The sequence below is a fragment of the Bison bison genome, unplaced genomic scaffold, assembly GCF_000754665.1.
Source record: "Bison bison bison isolate TAMUID 2011002044 unplaced genomic scaffold, Bison_UMD1.0 scf7180017864473, whole genome shotgun sequence".
Classification (NCBI taxonomy): domain Eukaryota; kingdom Metazoa; phylum Chordata; class Mammalia; order Artiodactyla; family Bovidae; genus Bison; species Bison bison.
The window spans coordinates 3,054,337-3,080,231 of NW_011495034.1; the positions used below are offsets into that span (position 1 = coordinate 3,054,337).

Consider the following 25,895-nt stretch of genomic DNA (forward strand, 5'->3'; position numbering starts at 1 on the left):
TCTTCTCCTGACCTACTGTTCTCCTACTCACTCATCCTGCTCCAGACACACGTCTCCCTGTTGGTCCCTGAATGTGCCAGCTAAAAGAACACTGCTCCTCAGTCTCCTCATGGCTTACTGTCTCACTGCCTTTCATTACTCACTCATAACCCACCTTCTCACTGAAGTCCATCCTGACCATGGAACTAAACAATGAAAAGTGACCCTACCCACCCCCTCGCATTCTCAGTCCCTCTTACCACACTCCATCTTCTTTTTTTCATAAGCATTTGTCACTTTCTAGCATATTAAATAATTCATTCATTATTTTACCATTTACTACTTTTCAAAAATAATTTACCTAAGTTTCATGAGGGCAGAGATCATTGCCTCTAATCCCAGTATTGAAAAGAGCACCTGACACTAAGTTGATGCTCAGTATTTGAGGGACATTCTGCGATAAAACTACGAAGTCACTAGCTCTGAGGAGGCAAGTGATACAATGGCCCAGGAAAAGAATGTAAAGTAAAAATGAAAGAGAATAAAGGAAGGACTTTAGAAACACATGGAAGGGATGGTAAAGTTTAAGAAGCAAATACACATGGATGAATAACTGAGTCAGCCTTTCCTCAGCTGACCCATTACCACCTGTGTGTGTGTGGAGGGGTGCTCTTCAGTCATGTCTGACTGAGACCACATGGACTATAGCCCAACGGACTCCTCTGTCAGTGGAATTCTCCAGGCCAAGAATACTGGAGTGGGTTGCCATTTCCTCCTCCAGGAGATCTTCCTGACCCCAGGGACCAAACCCACATCTTCTGCTTGGCAGACCGATTCTTTACCACTGTGCCACCTGGGAAGCCCATTACCACCTTCAGGCTCATAAAGGAAGTGGTCATGGCAGGGATAAAGGGTACCCATGAGCTCAGCAACATGAACTTCCACCCTCAAGGCCGACCTGGCCACAGACACTGCTGAGAGCCCAAACTGCCAGCAGCAGAGACTGACACTGAGCCCCTGATACGCACTGTCCCGTGTGGTCATCAGCAAACTCCCTGGCGGCAAGTTGATTACATTGGACAAGTTCTACCATGGAAGGAACGGCATTGGCTCTTACTGGAATAGACCTTCACTCTGTATGAAGACTTGCCTTCCCTGCATACAATGCTCCTGTCAACACTACCCTCCAGGGACTTACAAGATGCCTCATTCAACATCATGGTACTCTACCCAGCATGGCTTCTGACCAAGGAACTCACATCAGGGAAAATGAAGTGAGGCAATGGGTCCTGCTAATCGAACCCACTGATCTTACATGTTGCCCAACATCCTAAAGCAGCTGGCTTAACAGAATGCTGGAATGGCCTTCTGAAGATTCAGTTACAGTACCAGCTAGGGGGCAACATGTCGCAAAGCTGGGCAAGGTTCTCTGGGAGGCTATACCTGCTCTGAATCAGAGCCCAATATATGGTTCTATTTCTCCCACAGCCAGCATTCACAGGTCCCAGAATCAAGGGGGGTCGAAACAGAAGTGGCACCATCGCTGTCATTCCCAACTATGCGTGTGTGCTTAGTCATTTCAGTCGTGTCTGACTCTTTGCAACCCTATGGACTGGAGGGGGCAACAGCCACATTCCTTCCTCCAGGAGATCTTCCTGACCCAGAGATCAAACCTACAACTCCAGCCTGGCAGGCAGATTCTTTACTACTGAGCCACCTGGGAAGCCCCCAAGTGATCCACTATCAATTCCTGCTTCCTGTCCCTGAGATCTTATGCTCCGCTGGCCCCAAAGTGTTCATTCCAAAGGGAAGAATGTCTTACTGGGAGACAATGATTCCAATGAACTGGAAGTTAAGACCGCCACTGACCACTCTGGGTACCACATGCCTCTGAATCAACAGGCAAAGAAGTAAGTTACTGTGCTGGTGGGGGTGACCGATCCTGACTCCAAAGGGAAACTGGACTACCACTCAATAATGGAGGTAAGGAAAAGGATGTCTGGAATACAAGAGATCCCTTAGGGGCTCCCCACAATTAAAGTCAATGGAAAACTACAATACCGAATTCCGATAGGACTACTAATGAGCCAGACCCTTCAGAATTAAAAATTTGGCTACCAGGGGAAGAATCAAGACTGGCTGAAGTACTTGCTGAAAGCAAGGGAAATGTGAAATGGGTAGGGGAAGAAGACAGTTATAAATATCAGCTGTGATAATACGACCAGCTATAGAAATGAGGAGTGCAATTATTATGAGTATTTCTTCCTTACTATGTTATGAATACATTTGTGTGTACATAAATACATATATATCTGTGCATATATAAATATGTATAATACATATGCAAAGATACATAAACAAATATAATTTTTCCCTCTTTTATCCCTTTATCATGTTACATAAGATGCACTGACTGTATATCATAGTACTTGAATACAGTTTGCCAACAAAAGTCCGTCTAGTCAAGGCTATGGTTTTTCCAGTAGTCATGTATGGACGTGAGAGTTGGACTATAAAGAAAGCTGAGCACTGAAAAATTGATGCTTTTGAACTGGGTGTTGGAGAAGACTCTTGAGAGTTCCTTGGACTGCAAGGAGATCCAACCAGTCTATGCTAAAGGAGATCAGTCCTGGAGGGACTGATGTTGAAGCTGAAACTCCAATACTTTGGCCACCTGATGCGGAGAGCTGGCTCATTTGAAAGGACCCTGATGCTGGGAAAGATTGAGGGCAGGAGGAGAAGGGGACGACAGAGGATGAGATGGTTGTATGGCATCACCGACTCAATGGACATGGGTTTGGGTGAACTCCAGGAGTTGGTGATGGACAGGGAGGCCTGGCGTGCTGCAGTTCATGGGGTCGCAAAGAGTCGGACACGACTGAGCACCTAAACTGAACTGAACAGACACGACTGAGCGACTGAACTGAGCTGAACGCTTTGAACAATGTGGTGGTTAAGGGTGCCAACCCTAACACAGTCAAAAAATCCAGGTATACCTTACAGTTGGCCCTCTACAAGTGTAGTTCCCATTCAGAGATTCAATCAACTATGGATTGTGTAAGTACTGTAGGATGCATTTATTGAGAAAAATCCACATATAGGCGGACCCATATAATTCAAATCTGTGTGATTCAAGGGTCAAATGTATTGTTAACTTTACATCATAGTATTAAAGTTAAAAGATATCAAGGAGAAAAGTAAACACATCCTTAGGATTTTACATTCTCTTTTAGGTTAAAGTGTTAGCATGTTTTCAGTTTTTCCTGGGCTAGTTCTATCATGTTAGGCTCAAGTATGACCTTTTTATTGTCTTTATGCAGAGATTAAGTTTAGTTTAAGGAGAAAGTCATGGCTTCCAAGTTGAAAAGGAGAGGTTAATTTTATGTGTCAACATGGCTGGGACACAGTATCCAGATATCTGGTCCACTATTTTGGACTTTTCTGTGAAGGTAGTTTTTGGATGAGACTCACATCTAAATTGGTGTATTTTGAATAAAGCAGAGTACCCTCCATAATGTTGGTGGGCCTCATCCAATCATTTAAAAACCTTAATGGAACAAAGACTGGCCTTCCCTCTAACTCCTCAACAAAAAAATAGTTTAAGCCTTTGAACTTGAATCAGATTCTTCCCCAGGGCTCCAGCTGGCCAGTCTACCTGCAGATTTAGGACTGACCAAGCCTCCACTTGAGCTCATTCTTAACAATCAAAATCAAGTAATCAATCAATAAACCCCTCCCCCTCTCATTATGTATATAATCACATATATACATCCTGTTGGTTCTATATCTCTGGAGAACCCTATTATGAAGACTTACTAGATACTGGGTTAGCTCTCTCTTCTAACCTTCACAATAACATTTTCAAGTAACTATTATTCTCTTCAACCCAGAGATGGAAAAACTGAGGCTTAGGTGGGTTTAACACCTTAAGGGGCTTTCCTAGTGGCTCAAGTGGTAATGAATCCACCTGCAATGCAGGAGCCATAGGAGATGCAGGTTCTATCCCTGGGTCGGGAAAATCCCCTGGAGGAGAAATGGCAATCCATTCCACTATTCTTGCCTGAAGAATCCCATGGACAGAGGAGGCTGGTGATCTACAGTCCACAGTGTTACAGAATCAGACACAGCTGAAACCACTTAGCATGCACGCATGCAACATTTTAATACAAAAAGAGTCCAAAGAAAACAGTGAGACACATGCAGTGGTCATGGCAGTGGTTGTAACGGTTTACTCAACGATCCAATGCTCCTGAGATACAGCTGGGATTTCAACTTCAACTGGCTAATTCCAAAGGTAGGGAACAATGTTACCTTTACCCTTGTATAAACATGGAAACTGGATTGCAGACAAAGTAAGTGACCTAAACTCTGAACAGTGTTGGAGCCACACTTGGAAACCTGAACAGTGCACTTTCACCTAAAATGTACTTGAGGTCTGACTCAAAGCCACTTTCACCTAGTCTGGAATGGCATCTCCCCGTAACTGACCTTGAGAGCAACAACTCTGTCACAGGAGAAAAAAGTCATTTCTCTGTGGATACAGTTTAGAAAAGAAAATTTTATCTTCTTCAGATGTTCCTACACAGGATAAATTCTTTTACAAACATTACTGTATTTACAGGCAAATCTTCCTCAAAGCTGACTACTCTTTCTAAAGCACTAAATATTTAAACTTGCTCATCTAATAAGACATAAACTAGACAGCTGCCTCAGAGAAACATAAAAAAATCACCTTCGGGAACATGTTACCTGTCAAAATCAGAGTTCAGACGCTCAAAGTTCTTAAGTACTCGAAGGACCTGGACATCCTGACTGATGAAGGAGGGTGGCAACAGGCCATGAATGTTCAGTTGCTGCCTCTCTTCCAGGGTAAAAGCCAAGTCCTATAGAGAAAAGAAAAATGCAATAATTTGAGGGGGAAAAGGACAAAATGCTTATCTACACACCAGTGAGATCAGTAAGTATGTGGAATTGAAAATCAGATCTGGCATCCATTCAAGCACAGCCATGTGACTGTGAGAAAATCATGGGGTCTCTCCACAGCTCAGTTTCCTCACTTTTCAGTATTAGGATAGCATTTTCAGATTCGTGTCGCTTAGATATTGTTAGGATAAAATCAGGTGATGCATAGGAGGAGATTATCTGAAGACACGCAAGTGAAAGAAGATATAATTGTCAGTATTGGAATCATTAAATGGAAAAATGAATAGCAGTTATTTTAAGAGATTTTAAAATGAGGAACATGAGGAGGTCGCCTATGACATACTGTGTTTCTATTGGGCTGGCGAAAAACGTTTGTTTGGGTTTTTCTGTCACATCGCACACAAAAAGCTGAACCAACTCTTTGGCCAAACCAATACATACAAAATAGGTTGGAGACACTGTATCTATGATTTCAAAGCAACTTTTCCAACACTCCTCTCCCAAACTATCTCCTTCTTTTATACACTTCTAGTTATACAAAATTTCTCCCTACTGCCTGGACACACCGCACTCCTTTATCCTTCCAGGATACCATGGACAAGAAAGTCTTCCCTGCTTCTCTCCTTCCAAGCCGTACCTCGAATGCCACCTCCTCTCTAAAGCCTTTCCAGTCTCACCCAGTAAGCCCACTGGAGCCTTACTATTATATCTACATGATCAGTTTACATGAACACTGACTGTACAAAACAGCAGTATTACAAACTATGAGGCTCAAAAACAAGCAAACCAAATAGAACTGATGAATGGATACAAAAATGCAGAATGGACCTAAGAGACAGGCCGGGTTATAGTATGAGGCAAGTAAAGCAGAGAAACCCCAGGAGTCATGAACCTGGAAGCATTGGGATGAGGAGTCTCCCTGGAAAGGTCTCTTGCTCCAGATACTGAAGCCCAAGAGGCTTGTTTGATTAGATTGAGCCCACTCTGGGTCTGGCCCTACCATGACCACGCCTGGCTTTGCTCCACGTGCTATCCACACAGCTGGTGCCCATTTCCAAGGTGTTTTGCTCCACTAGCAGCCATTCCCTTCAGTGCAAAAGCCCCCAGTGTTACATGGCTGGTCATGGGTCCTTCAGAGTCTAATGCACGTGGACAGTAGGAGGATGGTCCCCCGCTGAGAGGACACATGACCAGCCATGTGCCACTGTCTATCCAGTCTAGTGCCCCTGCTCCTGGCTGCCTGCAGCACAGCAGACCAGCCATCCTCTCTGTCCTCTGCCTGGATCCCAGTCCATACCAGGGGACCCCATGGCGTTGCAGGAACCTTTCCATGCCAATTTCTTTTTTATTTGTGCTTTGTGTTTCCACAAGGATGCAAACTCCATGAGGTCAGGGAATTTTATCTCTTTTTTCCCATTACTTTATCCCTAGTGCTCAGAATACTAACCGACCTAATTAGACCTCAGTAATGTGCTACATGGATCCCTGGGTCAGGAAGATCCCCTGGAGGAGGGCATGGCAACCCACTCCAGTGTTCTTGCTTGGAGAATCCCATGGACAGAGGAGCCTGGCGGGCCAGAGTCCACAGGGTCGCAAAGAGTCGGACACGACTGAAGCAACTGAGCACATGTGCACAATGTGCTACATAAACAAAACAGAAAGTTTTAAAAATTTTACAGACTTACATTCAAAATTTGAAAGCATTAAAACGGCTGCTCAGGATACTGATTAGCCTGGTAAAATTATTTTTTTGTCCTTTTTTTAATATAAATTTATTTATTTTAATTGGAGGCTAATTACTTTACAATATTGTATGGGTTTTGCCATACATCAACATGCATCCACCACGGTGTACACGTTTTCCCCATCCTGAACCCCCTCCCAGCTCCCTCCCTGTACCATCCCTCTGGGTCATCCCAGTGCACCAGCCCCGAGCATCCTGTATCCTGCATCAAACCTGGTCTGGTGATTCGTTTCACATATGATATTATACATGTTTCAATGCCATTCTCCCAAATCATCCCACCCTCGCCCTCTCCCACAGAGTCCAAAAGACTGTTCTATACATCTGTGTCTCTTTTGCTGTCTCGCATACAGGGTTATCATTACCATCTTTCTAAATTCCATATATATGCGTTAATATACTGTATTGGTGTTTTTCTTTCTGGCTTACTTCACTCTGTATAATATAAGCTTGGTAAAATTATATTTTAAATTTAAAGTAACCAGAAAGGGATGTTTTTGAGAAAAAGGAATCTACACAGAATAGAAGACATAGTTCACCTGCTAAAGATACAACTTTTAATAAAGATACAAAGTAAAATGTCAGGAAATAACTCCTAAAGTTGAAGCAAAATTATATACAGTAATGTATTTGTAAAAGAAGCCTCAACAGACTTTTCTTTAGCTTGAAATAAAACTTGTAAGTTAAAAATAGGGGAAAAAAATGCTGGGCTGAAGTTAAAGTCTCAAAAACATATAAATGTATCTGAAGCAGCAGCAAACTTCTGAATGTTATGCCCTTGAAAATCTGCCTGCAAAAATAGTAATCAAAATACTAATATTCTGAGAACAAGGCGCATTATTAGAAGTACTGACATAGTCTTGTTCTTTCGCTTTACAAGGCACTAACTTATGTATTGGTGAAATTAGCCAGTCTTTTTACATGAATTTTCCAATGTCTGGTCTGAAATAATTCCTCAGTCTAACAGTTCTGGCATACCTTATGCCATGTAAACAAAAATGCCATCTGGGTATCTCCTGATATTCTTTGATGTTTAATAACTACAAACTTCCATACACTGTTAGCCAAATTTTCCAAGATACACTGAAGTGCCAATTCAACTCTTAAGAAAACAAAAACATCGAACCTGGACTGGCGACTCGTTTCATATATGATATTATACATGTTTCAATGCCATTCTCCTGGATGCTTGGGGCTGGTGCACTGGGACGACCCAGAGGGATGGTACGGGGAGGGAGAAGGAAGGAGGGTTCAGGATGGGGAACACGTGTATACCCGTGGTGGATGCATGTTGATATATGGCAAAACCAATACAATATTGTAAAGTTTAAAATTTTTAATTTAATTAAAAAAAAAGAAAACAACAACAACAAAAAACACTACGACTTGGGAATCTGGAACACTGGGCTAAGTTCAAGTGCTATGACTGGGCTCACATCGTACTGCTATGCACCGTGCTCAGTCGCTTGGTCACGTCAGACTCTTTGCGACCCCATGCACTGTAGCCCACCAGGCTCCTCTGTCCATGAGGATTCTCCAGGCAAGAATACTGGAGTGGGTTGCTGTGCCCTTCAACAGGGGATCTTCCCAACCCAGGGATCGAACTCAGGTCTTCCGCATTGCAGATGGATTCTTTACCGTCTGAGCCACCAGGGAAGCTCATGAATACTGGAATGGATAGCCTATCCCATTTTGAGGGCAATCATTCCCACCCAGGAATTGAACCAGGGTCTCCTGCATTGCAGGTGATCTTTACCAGCTGAGCTACCACTACTCTTTATGAATTTTTTTTTTAAATCAATGAATATTGGTACTTCCCTGGTGGTCCAGTGGGTAAGAATCCGCCTTCCAATGCAGGGACGTGAGTTCAATCCCTGGTCAAAGAACTAAGATTCCACGATGCTGTGGGGCAACTAAGCCCACATACAGCAACTGCTGAGCCCGCACCACAACTAGCGAGTTCATGCTCTGCAATGCAAGATGCTGTATGATGCAAGAAGATTCCACACGCCACAACACTCGACGTAGCCAAATACATTTAAACAGAAAAAACAATGAATATGTAAACTTAAATCTTAAAATCCCTGAAAAATCTTTTAAATATATATGGCAGTTTTAAGAATGACACATCAGTGTGATTCCTACCGAACAGGAGCTCCCCAGAAAGTATTCAGAAAAACAGTAAGTTGAATATTGGACAATGTAATAATCCCTGCTCTCTATTTCATTGTTTCAAACTATAACAGAGACATATTAATAGAGATATATTTTGGAGAAACTGATACACAGATCAGTCATGCCCAAAACCTGACAGTGACACACTACCTTTTTCTTATTAGAAAAATGAGATAACATATCTGCTTCAAAGAATTTTAAGCTTAGGGTTCTCCTGCAGGGCCAAGAAAGGACAGTGTGTCCAAGGTACAGATGCAGGTTCTAACTTTCAAATGACTTCTATTGAGTCTTTTTCATGTAGTTCAAAAGCTTAGCTATACATATATTAGGTTTCCAGACCATTTATAATTCTAATTCCCTAAAAGCATTCTCTAACACTTGACATTCAAGCCTGGTTTTCTTCTTTTCTATTACTTGCCTTACTTCTTAAAAAAACCTTTTGGACTAAATCCCTAGACATCAGAATGGTATGTGGTTTCACTTCTGAGGGCAGCAAACAGCACAACTATTCTTCTGGACACTAATAATTAATTTATGTATATCTTCTTGAGAAAACTGAGACTACCAAGCAGAAATGAAAACAAAATTCCTGACATAACAAAAGACATATTGGAAACCATGTTTGCACAGAGCAAACATAACTGAGAAAGAAACTTTGTCCTGAGTAATGTATTAGAAACTATTACCACAAGAACAGAACAAATAAGATCTACATTCCATGATAACAATCTTTATTGTTTCCAGTGAACTTCAGTAGTTTGTCTTCTTTTTTCTAGATAATGACTAAAAATAATCAAGCTGGATGGCAAAAAGGCAAACACTGTCTAAATCACAAATTTCTTGAAGACAATCTATACACATGTGAGAATTCATTATGACAACAGAATTCATTAACTTTAATGTTTGCAGCCATAATCATATTAAGGCTGGATGAAGCACAAGCTGGAATCAAGATTGCCAGGAGAAATATCAATAACCTCAGATATGCAGATGACACCACCCTGATGGCAGAAAGTGAAGGGGAATAAAAAAACCTGTTGATGAAAGTGAAAGAGGAGAGTGAAAAAGTTGGCTTAAAGCTCAACATTCAGAAAACGAAGATCATGGCATCCGGTCCCATCACTTCATGGGAAATAGACGGGGAAACAGTGACAGACTTTATTTTTTTGGGCTTCAAAATCACTGCAGACAGTGGCTGCAGCCATGAAATTAAAACACACTTGCTCCTTGGAAGAAAAGTTATGACCAACCTAGACGGCATATTAAAAAGCAGAGACATTACTTTACCAACAAAGGTCCATCTAGTCAAAGCTATGGTTTTTCCAGCAGTTATGTATGGATGTGAGCATTGGACTATAAAGAAAGCTGAGCATCAAAGAATTGATGCTTTTGAACTGTGGTGTTGGAGAAGACTCTTGAGAGTCCCTTGGACTGCAAGGACATCCAACCAGTCCATCCTAAAAGACATCAGTCCTGAATACTCATTGGAAGGACTGATGCTGAAGTTGAAACTCCAATACTTTGGCCACCTGATGGGAAGAACCAACTCACTGCAAAAGACCCTGATGCTGGGAAATATTGAAGGCTGGAGGAGAAGGGGATGACAGATGACAAAGATGTTTCGATGGCAACACTGACTCAAAGGACATGAGTTTGAGTAAACTCCGGGAGTTGGTGATGGGCAGGGAGGCCTGGTGTGCTGCAGTCCATGGGGTTGCAAAGAGTCAGACACAACTGAGCGACTGAACTGAACTGAGTATAGAGTAATTCAGGCTTCCCTGGTGGCTCAGAAGGTAAGAATCTGCCTGCAATGCAGGAGACCGGGGTTGAATCCCTGAGTCAGGAAGATCCCCTACAGAAGGGAATGGCAACCCACTCCAGTATTCTTGCCTGGAGAATCCCATGGACAGTGGAAACTGATGGGCTACAGTCCATGGGGTCACAAAGAGTCCGCTACGACTGAGCGACTAAAGCTTTCATTTTCAAACTTATATAAGTAATGATTATAAAATTATACTTAAAATATACTTGACCTGAGATACTCTAAAACTTAAAAGAAAATATCAATCATACAACACCCCCAACTTATTTCATCTAGGCATTACAGGATATGAGCAAGTAAACCATATTGTAGTTTAAGTGATGTTTGCTTAATTTTAAAAAAGAAAGAACACCTCTATTAAGACAGCAAATGGATTTTGAAAATATAGATGAGAGGTTTAATTAGCTTAAGTATTTCTTACTTAAAAGTCAGAATTTTATATATTCCTTATAAAGGCTGAGAAGTTGTTAACCATCAATATCAACACTAACATTAATAAAGTTTCAAAATCCTTTCAGCAGGATGGAGTGCTGTTGTTCTCAAAGAAGTTTTAAGATAAATTTCACATTTTTCATAGTGGCAAAAAGTTCCTGTTACATAAGCAGACTGGCAATTCTTAGTAAACTATTGAAACTACCAACATACACAAAGGATAAAACTAAGTCTAAGATCCTGGTTCAAAATGTGTATGAATAATCCAAACCAAATGCATAATACCTATCGCCAGAACAGTCTCTAGTGATCACATGGACATCTGCACTTCACTGAAAGGACTGATGCTGAAGCTCCAATACTTTGACCACCTGATGCCAAGAGCCGATTCACTGGAAGACCCTGAAGCTGGGAAAGATTGCAGGAAGGAGGAGAGGGGGGTGACAGAGGATGAGATGGTTGGATGGCATCACTGACTCAATGGACATGAGTTTCAGCAAACTCAGGGAGACAGTGAAAGACAGGGAAGCCTCGCGTGCTGCAGTTCATGGGTTCACAAAGAGTCAGGTATGACTTAGTGACTGGACAACAACAACAAATATATGCGCGCGTGTGTGTGTGTATGTTTCAGACAACCCTCTAAGTATGCCTATGATAATATGTAAAGTAATTGCTCAGAAAGTGAACCAAAAGATCAGGATTACAAAATAATTGTCTATGGTGACTTAATTTGATTTCTTAACTCTTTGAGGAAGCAGAACAATCTATAGAGTGGTGACCTATAGGGTAAATGGGAAGGAAATCCAAAAAAGAGGGAATATATGTGTACATATAGCTGATTCACTTAGCTGTACAGCAGAAATGAACACAACACTGTAAAGCAACTATACGCCAATTTTTAAAAGAAGGAATCTACAGAGTATGAAAATTAGACAGCAATTCAACACATTTAGCTACCAGTTAAATTACACATGCATGCATAAATGCCCCTTGCCTATAGCTAAATGGTGAATCCCCTTGAAGAAAGCTTTCCTCTTTCTCTCTGGGTTAGAGAGATGTCCTCCAGTGTTCTCTCACATCATCATGAAGTTCTATCATGAACTTCCTATTCTTCACTATTTCTGTTTAACAGCCATTTTACCCAGAGATCTAGGTGCTTCTGAAAGACAGGCACTATGCTACTCATATTTGTACGACAGCACCTAATTCAAAGTCAGGATGGAGGAGTGCCTCAATCAATTTCAGATAAACAAATGGATAATAAATATATGGATCTGAAACAACTTGTCAGTTTCACGTAGTTCAGTTCTATGTAGTTCTATTTTGAACAACCAATGCACCCCATTCAAATTAAAAAAATATTTAATATATACAGTAATACAGAGAGCCGATGGTTTGAAATCTCTCAGGTAACAACTGAACTTTCCACACATACATTAGATTATTCAATTAAATTAATCCCCTTGTGACAGCTTTTTAAATTGACTTTGACCAGGCATTTAAGATCAACTTGGTTGGACAAAACGACATTTCCACCTACCATCCTTAAGTGCCAGAGCTTGTGGGGATTTTCTTTAAGTACTTTCATCTAAACAAGGGCTTCTCAACCTCAGTACTAGTGACATTTTGGACAAGTCTTTGTGGGAGGCAGCTGTCTAGTACGTTCTGGGTATATTACAGGTTCCATTGATTCGTACACTTTAAACTTACATGCATAATTCACCAGCAAATAAGAATTCATGGCAACATAAATCTATTTGCATTGAGACCCAAATCCGATTCACAAGTGGGCTTCCCTGGTGGCGCAGTGGTAAAGAATCTGTCTGCCAATACAGGAGATGCAGGTTCGATCCCTGGGTCGGGAAGATCTCCTGACGAACCCACTTCAGTATTCTTGCCTGGGAAATCCCATGAACAGAGGAGCCTGGTGGGGTATAATCCATGGGATAGCAAACAGTTGGACACAACTGAGCACACACACACTAATTCACAAGTAGATATTATTTGACACTGTGGTTTTGAGTAGGTACTTAAAATGTTTGGGGTTAAACGGAGACTCTCTTCAACTTTTGCATCTACTAAACAGAAGTAATCAAACATATGGAATACACAGTCTGTGTGTATGTTATGTGTGTCTCACTTTGTTGTTGAAAGGATAAAGTGAGACCAGATATTTCTACATCTTATGTAAATTATAAAGTATTATAAAAATGCTTGTGTTACTTTTAAAACAAAATCATGAATACACAGTTCAGTTCAGTTCAGTCGCATCCGACTCTTTGTGACCATATGAATCACAGCACGCCAGGCCTCCCTGTCCATCACCAACTCCTGGAGGCCACCCAAACCCATGTCCATTGAGTCAATGATGCCATCCAACCATCTCATCCTCTGTCGTCCCCTTCTCCTCCTGCCCTCAATCTTTCCCAGCATCAGGGTCTTTTCCAATGAGTCAGCTCTTTGCATCAAGTGGCCAAAGTACTGGAGTTTCAGCTTCAACATCATTCCTTCCAATGAACACCCAAGACTGATCTCCTTTAGGATGGACTGGCTGGACTTCCTTGCAGTCCAAGGGACTCTCAAGAGTCTTCTCCAACACCACAGTTCAAAACCATCAATTCTTTGGCACTCAGCTTTCTTTACAGTCCAACTCTCACATCCATACATGACCACTGGAAAAACCATAGCCTTGACTAGATGGACCTTTGTTGGCAAAGTAACATCTCTGCTTTTTAATATGCTGTCTAGGTTGGTCATAACTTTCCTTCTAAGGAATACACAAGAGCTAAGTAAATATTGACTTTTATTCTTCATGGTCTTGGTACTGTCAGAAAGCTCCTGAATTTAAGAATCAGTTTTTTAGACACCCTGTCTGTACGTTTTGTGAAGATCCAATTTAGTTCCTACCAAAGGTTGTGAACCTAAGGTCCATATATCTGATAATCACAGATCCCCAAGAAATGAGGAGGTATAAGTCAGGAGTCTTTAAGCACAGACATCTTTCCTCACTAATTCTATGAAACTAAGTATTTCCCTCCATTATAAAAGAAGGAAGGAAACAAAGGAAATATTAGTAGCTCCTGTGACTCTGTCATAAATAGAAATAACAAATATTTTCATATCACATTAAATCTGTGGCATATATCTTGAAATATCATTTACCATTATTTTGAAATTACAATAGTTTTAGGACCAAAATATGGTTGTTTTAGAACATGAACAGACATGTAGTCTAGTCATGTTGATGACCTTCAACAATCTTTTTAAAAAATAAATTAAAAAAAAATTATTTGTGTGCCTCAGGCATTAGTTGCGGCATTCAGGCTCTTACATGGCAGCACATGGACTCCCTAGGTGCAGCGCACAGAGTCAGTAATTGCAGCGGGTCAGCTTGTTGTTCCTCGGCATGTGGGATCCTAGTTTCCTGACCAGGAATCAAATCCACATCCCCTGTATTACAAGGCAGATTCTTAACCACTGGACCACGAGGAAAGTCCCTAAATTTTGCTTTAAATTGTCCATATTTAAATATACTGTCTTGCTATTTAAGTCTTTAATAAAGAGGAATATATCTTACAATATCCCACATTTGTTTTTCCGTGTTCTGATAGCTACATTTTATTATAATTGGTTTCTTATGTAACAGTATTATTTAAGAAATTATTTATTTAAACCTTTGATTTAAGGAGTCACACAGACTTCACCAAAATTCCAAAGGGCACTTTGGCAAAAAATATGTTAAGAACTGTTGCAAAGAATTATGCCTCAGTTCCCTAAGGATATATATACTTCACATGATATTCCCAGAAACACCACAAGATGGCTTTCTTACTTCAGATCCACAGTGGAGATTTTCAGAAATGTTTTGTCTCCTCTTAGAGTTACCTTACGGAAGATTGTAAAGCCCACTGTATTGATCCAGGTTCTCTAAAGAAACTGAGCCAGTAGGGTATATATTTATACATCACACATATGAACCAATTTACCATAAGGAATTGGCTCATGCAATTATGGAAGCTGACAAGTCCCCTAGACTGAAGTTGGTAGGCTGGAGGCTCAGAGACCCAACAGTATAGGTTGAGTCCAAGTCCAAAGGCTGGAGAAACCAGGAGTGCTGATAGTGTAGTTCTAGGGAGAAGGCCACTGGGTGTAAGACCCAGGAAGAGCCAAGGATTCAGCTCAAGTCCAAAAGTAGGGGAAAAAAACCTGATGTCCCAGCCTGTAAAGTAGTCGCTCAGTTGTGTCCGACTCTTTGCAACCCCATAGACTGTAGCCTATCAGGCTCCTGTCCATGGGATTTTCTAGGCAACAGTACCGGAGTAGGTTGTTATTTCCTTCTCCAGGGGCTCTTCCTGACCCAGAGATCAAACCTGGGTCTCCAGCTTTGCAGGCAGACGCTTTACCATCTGCGTTACCAGGGAAGCCAGCTTACTGGCAGTCAAAGAAGAGGAGTTCCCTACTTACTGAGGGAAGTCTTGTTTACTCAGTCTACCAGTTCAAATGTTAATCTCATCCAGACACACCCAAAATAATATTTGACTAAGCCTAGTCACCCAGTGGCCCAGTCAAGTTGACACAAAATTAATCATCATACTCACCAAATATTTTTCAACAAACTTATGTTGAGTGGATGCTTACAGTGACTGCAGGCACTAAACCACTGGAACAGTGACTGTTCATATGACTGCTCATATTAATATATTAACATATGTAATGCAGTTCAAAGCTTCATGAACTTTAGAAAGAAAAGGGAAAACTTAAGATCCAACTTCATTGAGAGGGTTAAAAACTCTGGGGGTGGCACTGCCAGAAACGAAGGCACAAACCCTGAGGCAGAAACGAGTGGCTTCTTGGAGAAAGCAGAGGGAAGCAAACAGCAGCTATGAGAAGAATGATAAAAGAGGCAAGTCCTCATTGACCAGGTAAGGTTTTAAACCTTAAACCAGGGTTGCTTTTTTTTCATCCTGATGTTATGCCCTTTCATGAAAATGCTTAAGGCAATCAGAAGCACTCGCCCCACAGTATCTGTGACTCCAACTCTAAGGAATCCCCGTATTCAAGCTAGCTCAGCGAAGAAAGAGAAAACAAAGCTTCAGAACCAGTTTCAGGGCACCAGACAGCTGACAGAAGGGTCATGAGCCTGGGACCATGACTCTCAGCTGTTTTTTCATGTATCCATCTGATTCACACACATATTCTCAACTACATCCTTTCTCTTTATAACACCATCTCGTCTTCATCACGCCAAGGGATTCATGCCCCATGTCAATGTATTTTAATATATAAAATTAATTTCATACAACATTTACAGTCACACTGTGTACAATATTTCTAATACATAATGGAAACCCTGGTCAATGGACACAGTAGTTGCCTCCAGAAAGGGAAACCAACTTGCTTGGGGCACAGAAACGGGAAGGAAACAAACGTCACATTTTTGTATTTTTATTTTTCTTCAGTGAATCTGCAAGGATCTTGAAGCATATTAAGAACCATTTATCTCATTTTCTAAGAATATGATGATCATCTCTCTTATTTACACTGGTTCAATCTCTATCCTATTGTTTCTGGCAGCTCTGGCTACAGTACAGACGGCTAGCTGCCTACTGTCACATCTGTTCTTCCCTTCCTCCCCCGCAAGAAAATCCTAATATTATGTAGGGTGGCCATGCATCAGAAAAAGACCACCCTGGAGAGCGATGTGGTCATGTGACAAAGTCCTGAACAATGATATGGAAGCAGAAGTGTTGTGTGGGTTGTGGGAGGGCTCCTCTGAGGGAGCTGACTCCACCAGAAAGTGAATCTTCTTGTGTTCCTGTCCTGCAGCCAGCTTGGAAACAGCATATAATGTCTATAAACCATAGTCATTAGGACCACGAAGTGCTCCTGAAGTCAGCAGAGCTGCAACATTCCTGATGACTCTGTGGACCCACCAAAGATTCCCAGACCAACTCTAATTTCCTTCAGGTATGAAAGAGAAATGAGCTAGATCTTAATTGAGTCACTGCTGTTTTGTTGGGTTTTGGCATCTGGTCCCATCACTTCATGGGAAATAGATGGGGAAACAGTGGCAGATTTTATTTTGGGGGGCTCCAAAATCACTGCAGATGGTGACTGCAGCCATGAAATTAAAAGACGCTTACTCTTTGGAAGGAAAGTTATGACCAACCTAGATAGCATATTCAAAAGCAGAGACATTACTTTGCCAACAAAGGTCCATCTAGTCAAGGCTATGGTTTTTCCAGTGGTCATATATGGATGTGAGAGTTGGACTGTGAAGAAAGCTGAGCGCTGAAGAATTGATGCTTTTGAACAGTGGTGTTGGAGAAGACTCTTGAGAGTCCCTTGGACTGCAAGGAGATCCAACCAGTCCATTCTAAAGGAGATAAGTCCTGGGTGTTCTTTGGAAGGAATGATGCTAAAGCTGAAACTCCAATACTTTGGCCACCTCATGCGAAGAGTTGACTCACTGGAAAAGACTCTGATGCTGGGAGGGATTGGGGGCAGAAGGAAAAGGGGATGACAGAGGATTAGATGGCTGGATGGCATCGCTGACTCAATGGACATGAGTTTGAGTGAACACCGGGAGTTGGTGATGGACAGGGAGGCCTAGCATGCTGTGATTCATGGGGTCGCAAAGAGTCGGACACGACTGAGTGACTGAACTGAACTGAACTGTTTGTTTTATGTGTGTGTGGTGTTAGTCACTAAGTTATGTTGGAATCTTTTGTGACCCATTAACTGTAGCCCACCAGGCTCCTCTGTCCATGGGATTCTCCAGATAAGAATATTGGAGTAGGTTACCATTCCCTTCTCCAGGGTATCTTCCCGACCCAGGGATGGAACCCAGGTATCCTGCATTGCAGGCAGATAGTTTACATCTGAGACACCAGGGAAGCCTGTTATATGTAGCCAAGTCTAATTCTAAATGATACATGGGTCATTCTTACACCTATTAAAGGAAAGAGATTCTCTGCCACATACCTAATAGTATGAACATCCTCCAAAGTGGTGTGTGATCTATGGAGAGGTTAAGTCCACATATGAAAGGTAGAACAGAGCTATCAGAATGACTTCAAGAATAATCTTTCATTTATCTCTTTAATAAACTATTTTTTATAGAACACTTACCTATATTCCAGGTCCTCTGAGCAACTATGTTGAAAGCTGAAGCTATAACAAAACCAGCATAACACACTTCCACCAAGGAACTTTGAATCTTGTAATTTCTGCAGTATTTTTGCCATCGCAACATGAATAAGAGAAGTGCAGTACTATACAGATGTTAAAAAAAAAAAAACAACTATCTTTCAAAATCCTTAGAATACAGAAAATTTTCCATAGAACTCTACATAGAAATAGATGATTTTCCACAGAATAACCTTTACTACTAATATTTATCTGCTTGTAGCAAATAAGTTTTCAGGAAAATGGGCAAAAATGTGAATACATGTTTGAGAGCTCATCTCTTGATGCTTTCCCCCTGAAACTTAAACATCAAGTTAGACTTAGTTTCACACATTCACATCTTTAAAAAAAACTATCTGATGGTTCTGGTCCTATGAGAGATGGTGTAAGCATACTTTTCCTTGTCTCTCCCACTGAATGCAACTATAGACCTTGCACAGAATGCATTGAGAAATCATCTGAAGATTCTGAAAAATAAATGGTAGCAGAAGACCTGGGGAAAAGACCAGAATCCAAAGTATCACCAAACCATCACTGAGGTTCCGTAGACTTCTGCCCTTCAGTATGACCTGGCCTTTTTTTTAAATCCCCCTCTCTCATCAACTGGCCTCTCAAAAAGCAGCAGAAAAGCTGGATGTACAACTGAGTGCATACAAAAAGAGTACTCAGAGAAGATTTCTCTTTCTAGTCAAAAAACCAGAAATCGGTATGCTTTTAAAGACCACAGAGCAGGTAAATTCACTACTATTTTTTTTCCATTCTCTCCAGTCCCAACCCCCAAACAATTCTGTAGTTGATGTTAGAAGGATGATCACTGCAGATAACTAAATTTCTGAGGGATGGAAATCCTCCTTTTCCACCAAAAGAGTGATGGTCCCAAGATCATGGGTCAAATGTCTGGTTTGCATTTTTTCTCTTTTGGCCCCCTATCCAAATGCATTTGGAGGAAGTACACAGCAGCGGGGAAACTAGAGGCCCAGTTTTCTGGCAAGTGGGCTGGAAAGTGTGGACCCCAAGAAGAGAGGAAATATCAGAAAGATCACAGGGGAAAGAGAACTCAAAAAAGCAATCTCATAAAGTTGTTTATGAACTCTGGGACTCACCTCTGGGCTATTCATGTATCAGCTCAGTTCAGTTGCTCAGTCGTGTCCAACTCTTTGCGACCCCATGAATCACAGCATGCCAGGCCTCCCTGTCTATCACCATCTCCCGGAGTTCACTCAAACCCACGTCCATTGAGTCGGTGATGCCATCCAGCCATCTCAGCCTCTTGTCGTCCCCTTTTCCTCCTGCCCCAAATCCCTCCCAGCATCAGAGCCTTTTCCAATGAGTCAACTCTTCGGATGAGGTAGCCAACGTACTGGAGTTTCAGCTTTAGCATCATTCCTTCCAAAGAACACCCAGGGCTGATCTCCTTCAGAATGGACTGGCTGGATCTCCTTGCAGTCCAAGGGACTCTCAAGAGTCTTCTCCAACACCACAGTTCAAAAGCATCAATTCTTCGATGCTCAGCCTTCTTCACAGTCCAACTCTCACATCTATACATGACCACAGGAAAAACCGTAGCCTTGACTAGATGGACCGTTGTTGGCAAAGTAATGTCTCTGCTTTTGAATATGCTATCTAGGTTGGTAATAACTTTTCTTCTGAGGAGTAAGCGTCTTTTAATTTCATGGCTGCAGTCACCATCTGCAGTGATTTTGGAGCCCCAAAAAATAAAGTCTGACACTGTTTCCACTGTTTCCCCATCTATTTCCCATGAAGTGATAGGACCAGATGCCATGATCTTCGTTTTCTGAATGTTGAGCTTTAAGCCAACTTTTTCACTCTCCTCTTTCACTTTCATCAAGAGGCTTTTTAGTTCCTCTTCACTTTCTGCCATAAGGGTGGTATCATCTGCATATCTGAGGTTATTGATATTTCTCCCAGCAATCTTGATTCTTGAATCATGTATAGACCTGATTTTAAACAGCATAACAAAGGATATGAAAACCATAGAGTAAACCACTGCGTAGATCCCACACTGGCCACTGGGTGGTACACATGATGAACAGATCCAAAAGACACTACAAAGTAGGTTTTGAAAATATAATTGATCCTGGAACCACAATCCACAGAAGGTGGGTCAAATTTTCAAACTGGTGGCACTAGTGGTAAAGAACCTGCCTGCCAATGCAGGAGATGTAAGAGACATGAATTTGGTCCCTGGGTCAGGAAGATTCCCTGGACGAGGGCATGGCAACCCACTCCAATATTACTGCCTGGAGAATTCCATGGACAGAGGAACCTGGCAGGCTACAGTCCATGTGGTCCCAGAGAGTCAGACACGACCAAGCGACTAACCCTTTCACTTTCAATCAGGTTAAGTGGCTCTAAAAAACTAAAAAGAACATTATTCATCCGAGGATTTAACCAAAACCTAGAATCTTCTAATACTCAAATATCCAAAATAGATGGAAAAATTACTCAGCATACAAAGAAACAAAAAATGTTAACTCTCAAAGTAAAAAATAATCAACAAACACCAATCCCATGATGACACATATAATGGAGTTATTAGATGAAGACTTAGAATCAGTTATTGTCTATGCTGCAATCTATAAGGGCAAAACTTTGAAAGAAAAGTAAAGATAAAAAGTCTTGGCCAAGAAATAAAAGCTGTAAAGAACCAAATGGAAATTTTAGAACTGAAAAATACAGTAACTGAAATAAAATATTTAACAGATGGGCTCAAGAATAGAACAGAGATATAAGAGCAAACAGTCAGTTAAAAGATAGATAATTTTAGAAATTAACCATCTGAAAAGAAATAAAAAAAGACTAAAAAATAGTTAAGAGCGTCAGGGACCTGTGGAACAATACCGAAAGGCCTAACATTTATTTCAATAGAATTCAAAAGAGGAAAATGAAAAAAGAAATCTGGAGAAATAATGGCTAAAAAATTACCAATTTTGGTACAAGGAATAAACTAATAAATTCAATAAGCTCAGCAAATGCCAAGAAGATATAGAAAGCCAAATCCAAAAAAAATTTTAAGATGCTGAAAACTAAAAACAAAGAAAACATCTTTAAAGGACTCTGAGAAAAACAACACATTACGTACACACAATATTTCAAATGATTGCAGATTTCTCATCAGATGGAAGAGATGCCAAAACAAAGAGAAACAGCATTTTTAAAGGGTTTAAGGAAAACAACTGTCAACACACAATTCTGTAACTGGTGAAAACATCTTTCAGAAATGAAAATGAATTAAAGGCATCTCAGATGAAGGAAAAAACAGACAACTTGTTTCCAGCAAAATGCTTTTAAAGAAATGCTAAAAGCAATTCTTTAGCTCGAAGGGAAATGATACCTAAGAAAAATCTGAAACATCGGAATGAAAGAAGAGTAAGAGAAATGGTAAATATTTGGGTAACTATAATGGACTGTCCTTTCCTTTTTAAATTCTTTAAAATGAGTATAACAGTTAAAAAATTATAAACATTACATTAAATTATTACATCAAAAATACTTCCCAGACAATAGCTAAAAAACAAAGAATTCTTTTTAAAAATGGGCCAAAGATCTGAATAGACATTTTCTACAGAAGACATATAGATGGCCAACAGGTACATTAAAAAGTCTTCAATATCACCAATCACCAGGGAAATGCAAATCCAAACCTCAATGAGATATCATCTCATACCTGTTAAAATCACTATTAGCAAAAAGACAAGAAATAACATGTGTTGACAAGGATGTGGAAAAAAGAGAACCCTCATGTATGGTTGGTACAAGTGAAACTGGGGCAGCCACTATGGAAAAGAGTATGGAAGTTCTTCCCCAAATTAAAAATACAGCTACCATATGCAGAAATTCCACGTCTTGGTGTTTATCTGTAGAACACAAAGCACTAACTCAAAACGATACGTGCACCCCATGTTCACTGAGGCATTATTTACAACAGTCAAGTCAGGGACACAAACTAAGTGTCCATCAATGGATGAATGGATAAAGAAAGTGTGGTGTACATATATACAATGGGATATTATTCAGCCATAAAAAAAAAGAAATCTTGCCATTTGCAAGAAGCTGGATGGACCCTGAGAGCGTTATGCTAAAGTGAAGTCAGACAGGGAAAGACAAATACTGTTTGATCTCACTTATACGTGGAATTTTTTCAAAAATGACAAAAATGAGCTCACAGATACAGAAAAAAGATTGGTGGTTGCCAGAGGTGGGGAGTAAGAAATGGGCAAAACAGGTGATGGTGATGAAAAGGTACAAACTTCCAGTTATAAAATAAGTCCAGGGGATGAAATGTACAGCAAGGTGACTACGGTCAATAAAATCCTATTGCAAGTTAGGTGGCTTAGAGAGTACACTTGAAAAGGTGTTATCACAAGAAAAAAAATTTCTGCAACCTTGTACAATGATGGATGTTAACTAGACTTATTGCGATAATCATTTCACAATATATACAAAATTGAATCACTACACTGTATATCTGAAGCTAGTATAACATCTCGTATCAATTATTGTTGTTGTTCAGTTGCTCAGTCATGTCTGACTCTTTGTGACCCCCTGGACTGCAGCACACCAGGCTTCTCTGTCCTTCACCATCTCCCCGAGCTTGCTCAACTCATGTCCATTGTGTTGATGATGCAGTCCAACCATTTCATCCTCTGTTGCTCCCTTCTTCTCCTACCTTCGATCTTTTCTAGCACCAGGGTCTTTTCCAATGAGTTGGCTCTTCACATCAGGTGGCCGAAGTACTGGAGCTTCAGTTTCAGCATCAGTCCTTCCAGTGAATATTTAGGGTTGATTTCCTTTAGGATGGACTGGTTTGCTCTCCTTGCTGTCCCAGGGACTCTCAGGAGTCTTCTCTAGCACCACAGTTTGAAAGCATCGGTTCTTCGACACTTCGCCTTCTCTAGGTCCAACTCTCCTATCCATACGTGACTACTGGAAAAACCAGAACTTTGACTATGTGGACCTTCGTTAGCAAAGTGATGTCTCTTCTTTTTAATATGCTGTCTAGGTTTGTCATAGCTTTCGTCCAAGGAGCAGGCATCTTTTAAGTTCATGACTGCAAACACTGTCCACAGTGATTTTGGAGCTCAAGAAAATAAACTCTGCTACTGTTTCCATGTTTCCCCATCTATTTTCCATGAAGTGATGGGACTGGATGTCATGATCTTAGTTTTTGAATGCTGAGTTTTAAGCCAGCATGTCAATTATATCTCCATTTGTAATACATAATAATCTCATTATATAATACATACATGCAGATGTAAGTGGATATAATACATATAACAATGGTAACATAAAGAGGAAAGCAGTGAGACCTATATGATGGTAAGATTTCTACATTTCAATTTAAGTGGTAAAATGTTCATTTTAAGTAATTATTAAAACATATGTATATCATAATTTCCATAGCAACTAATAAAGTCTACACAAAGAGATACTGTCAAAAACAGAGAGATTAAAAGGGAATAATAAAAACATTCAAATAATACACAAGAAGGCAGGAAAGGAGAAACAGAAACAGAAGAATGAAAAGCAGAGAGGACAGACACCTAATAATAAAATGCTGGACAGAAATTCAAGCATATTAATAATCGTTACTGTTCAGTCGCTAAGTTGTGTTTGAATCCACAGACTAGCCTGCCAGGTTTCTCTATCCATGGGCTTTCCAAGGACAGAATACTGGAGTGGGTTGCCATTTCCTTCTCCAGGGGATCTTCCTGTCCCAGAATTCCAACCCGTGTAACCCACAACTCCTGCAGTGCAGACGGAGAGTTGACCACTGAGCCCCCTAGGAGGCCCACATTAATAATCACATTAAATGTAAATGGTCTAAACAGAGAAATTAAAAGACAGATGTTGTCAGAATTTGGCTACAAGCAAAACTAACAGATTAAATCATTACTGCTGTGAAGATCCTAGGGAATGTAAGCCTTAACATCTGACTCTACAAGTACCATTTCCAGCTCTTCCTTTTGACTTATGTCAATGGGTCTCTCAAACCAGTAGTAACTCTAATATCTCTATGTTATTTACTAAGCTTTCTCATTTTCCCAATTCCTCAACTGAATTTTCCCATGACATGGAAAAACATAAATTTCCTGGAAAATTTGAGGAAAAAATTGCTCTATGAAGACAACTTTTTTCCCGTGACGTGTACTGCACTGAGAGAGATTTGGTGAAGTCTTCTAGTGTTCGTGTTTTTGATGTTTCTCTTTGCATGTCCTACAGCATCTTTATTCATAAAGGTAGCTGCTCCATTACTTGGTGCACAGACATTCATTACATTTAAAACTTCACTCAGGATCATACCTTTCAACATTATAAAGTGTATTTTGTCTCATTTAATGCTTTTTGGCATGAACTTCACATTGTCTCATGTCAGGACAATCCTGTTTCTTGCTGTTTTCATTTTCTCATATCTTTATTTCTAGTCTTTCTGTAACATTTCTTTTTCAATATGCAACATGGTCTGCTTGTACTTTGTGAAACAACCCAAAAATAATTTTATTAGCAGGTGAGTTAATCTTCATTCATATTTATTGATAATGACCAATCTTCTCTTAATTCTGTCATTATGTTATACTTAACATACATAAAAATTAAATATAAGCAAAATTTTGAATAAGCAAAATATTTAAAGGCCCATAAAAACACTAAGTTTCAATTTCTTTTGGCTCTTGGTACATAAGATCTTATTGTTTTGCTGACTAACCAGACCTGCCACTATTAGTAACAACAATAACAATCTCATAGTTTCCAGATTATTGTTTAAAGAGATACCTCAATTTGGATCAGTTCAGTTCAGTTGCTCAGTCGTGTCCAACTCTTTGAGACCCTATGAATAGCAGCACGCCAGGCCTCCCTGTTCATCACCAACTCCCGGAGTTCACTCAAACTCATGTCCATTGAGTCAGTGATGCCGTCCAGCCATCTCATCCTCTGTTGTCCCCTTCTCCTCCTGCCCCCAATCCCTCCCAGCATCAGAGTTTTCCAATGAGTCAACTCTTCGCATGAGGTGGCCAAAGTACTGGAGTTTCAGCTTTAGCATCAGTCCTTCCAAAGAACACCCAGGGCTGATCTCCTTATGGACTGGTTGGATCTCCTTGCAGTCCAAGGGACTCTCAACAGTCTTCTCCAACACCACAGTTCAATTTGGATAGGTAGATGGAAAACAAAAGGAGGCTAGTGTAGTACTGCCAAGTCAAAGCTGAACTTCAGATGCAACATTAAGACAGATGATAAACTCACTCTATAATAATCTTCCCAGCTACATGAAAGCACTACTTAACCAAAGGGCAGAATTTTTTAAGCTTGGATTTTTAATGGATTAAATGGATTGTGATTCACGAGTGAATCACAACTAATTTTTTTTTTTTTAATTAAAATGGGATACTACTAGAGTAGCAAGGCAAAGTACACTGCAAGGGAAAGTAGTGTATTATGAAATTTTGTTTCAATTACCTAAATATATTAGTTTGCTAAAGCTGCAATAACAAAGTACCAGAGTTCAGTTCAGTCGCTCAGTCGTGTCCAGCTCTTTGCGACCCCATGAATCACAGCACGCCAGGCCTCCCTGTCCATCACCAACTCCCGGAGTTCACTCAAACTCACATTCAT

The 25,895-nt window shown here is 40.5% G+C and overlaps 1 protein-coding gene across 1 annotated transcript in view; it reads right to left on the reverse strand.

The window, feature by feature from the left end:
• Positions 1–25,895, reverse strand: part of ME1 (malic enzyme 1, NADP(+)-dependent, cytosolic) — a 222,603-nt gene that overhangs the window by 184,889 nt on the left and 11,819 nt on the right. The window contains exon 2 of the mRNA XM_010861739.1: positions 4,729–4,862. Within this exon, the coding sequence (XP_010860041.1) occupies positions 4,729–4,862 (134 nt within the window). The remainder of the gene's footprint in view (positions 1–4,728; positions 4,863–25,895) is intronic.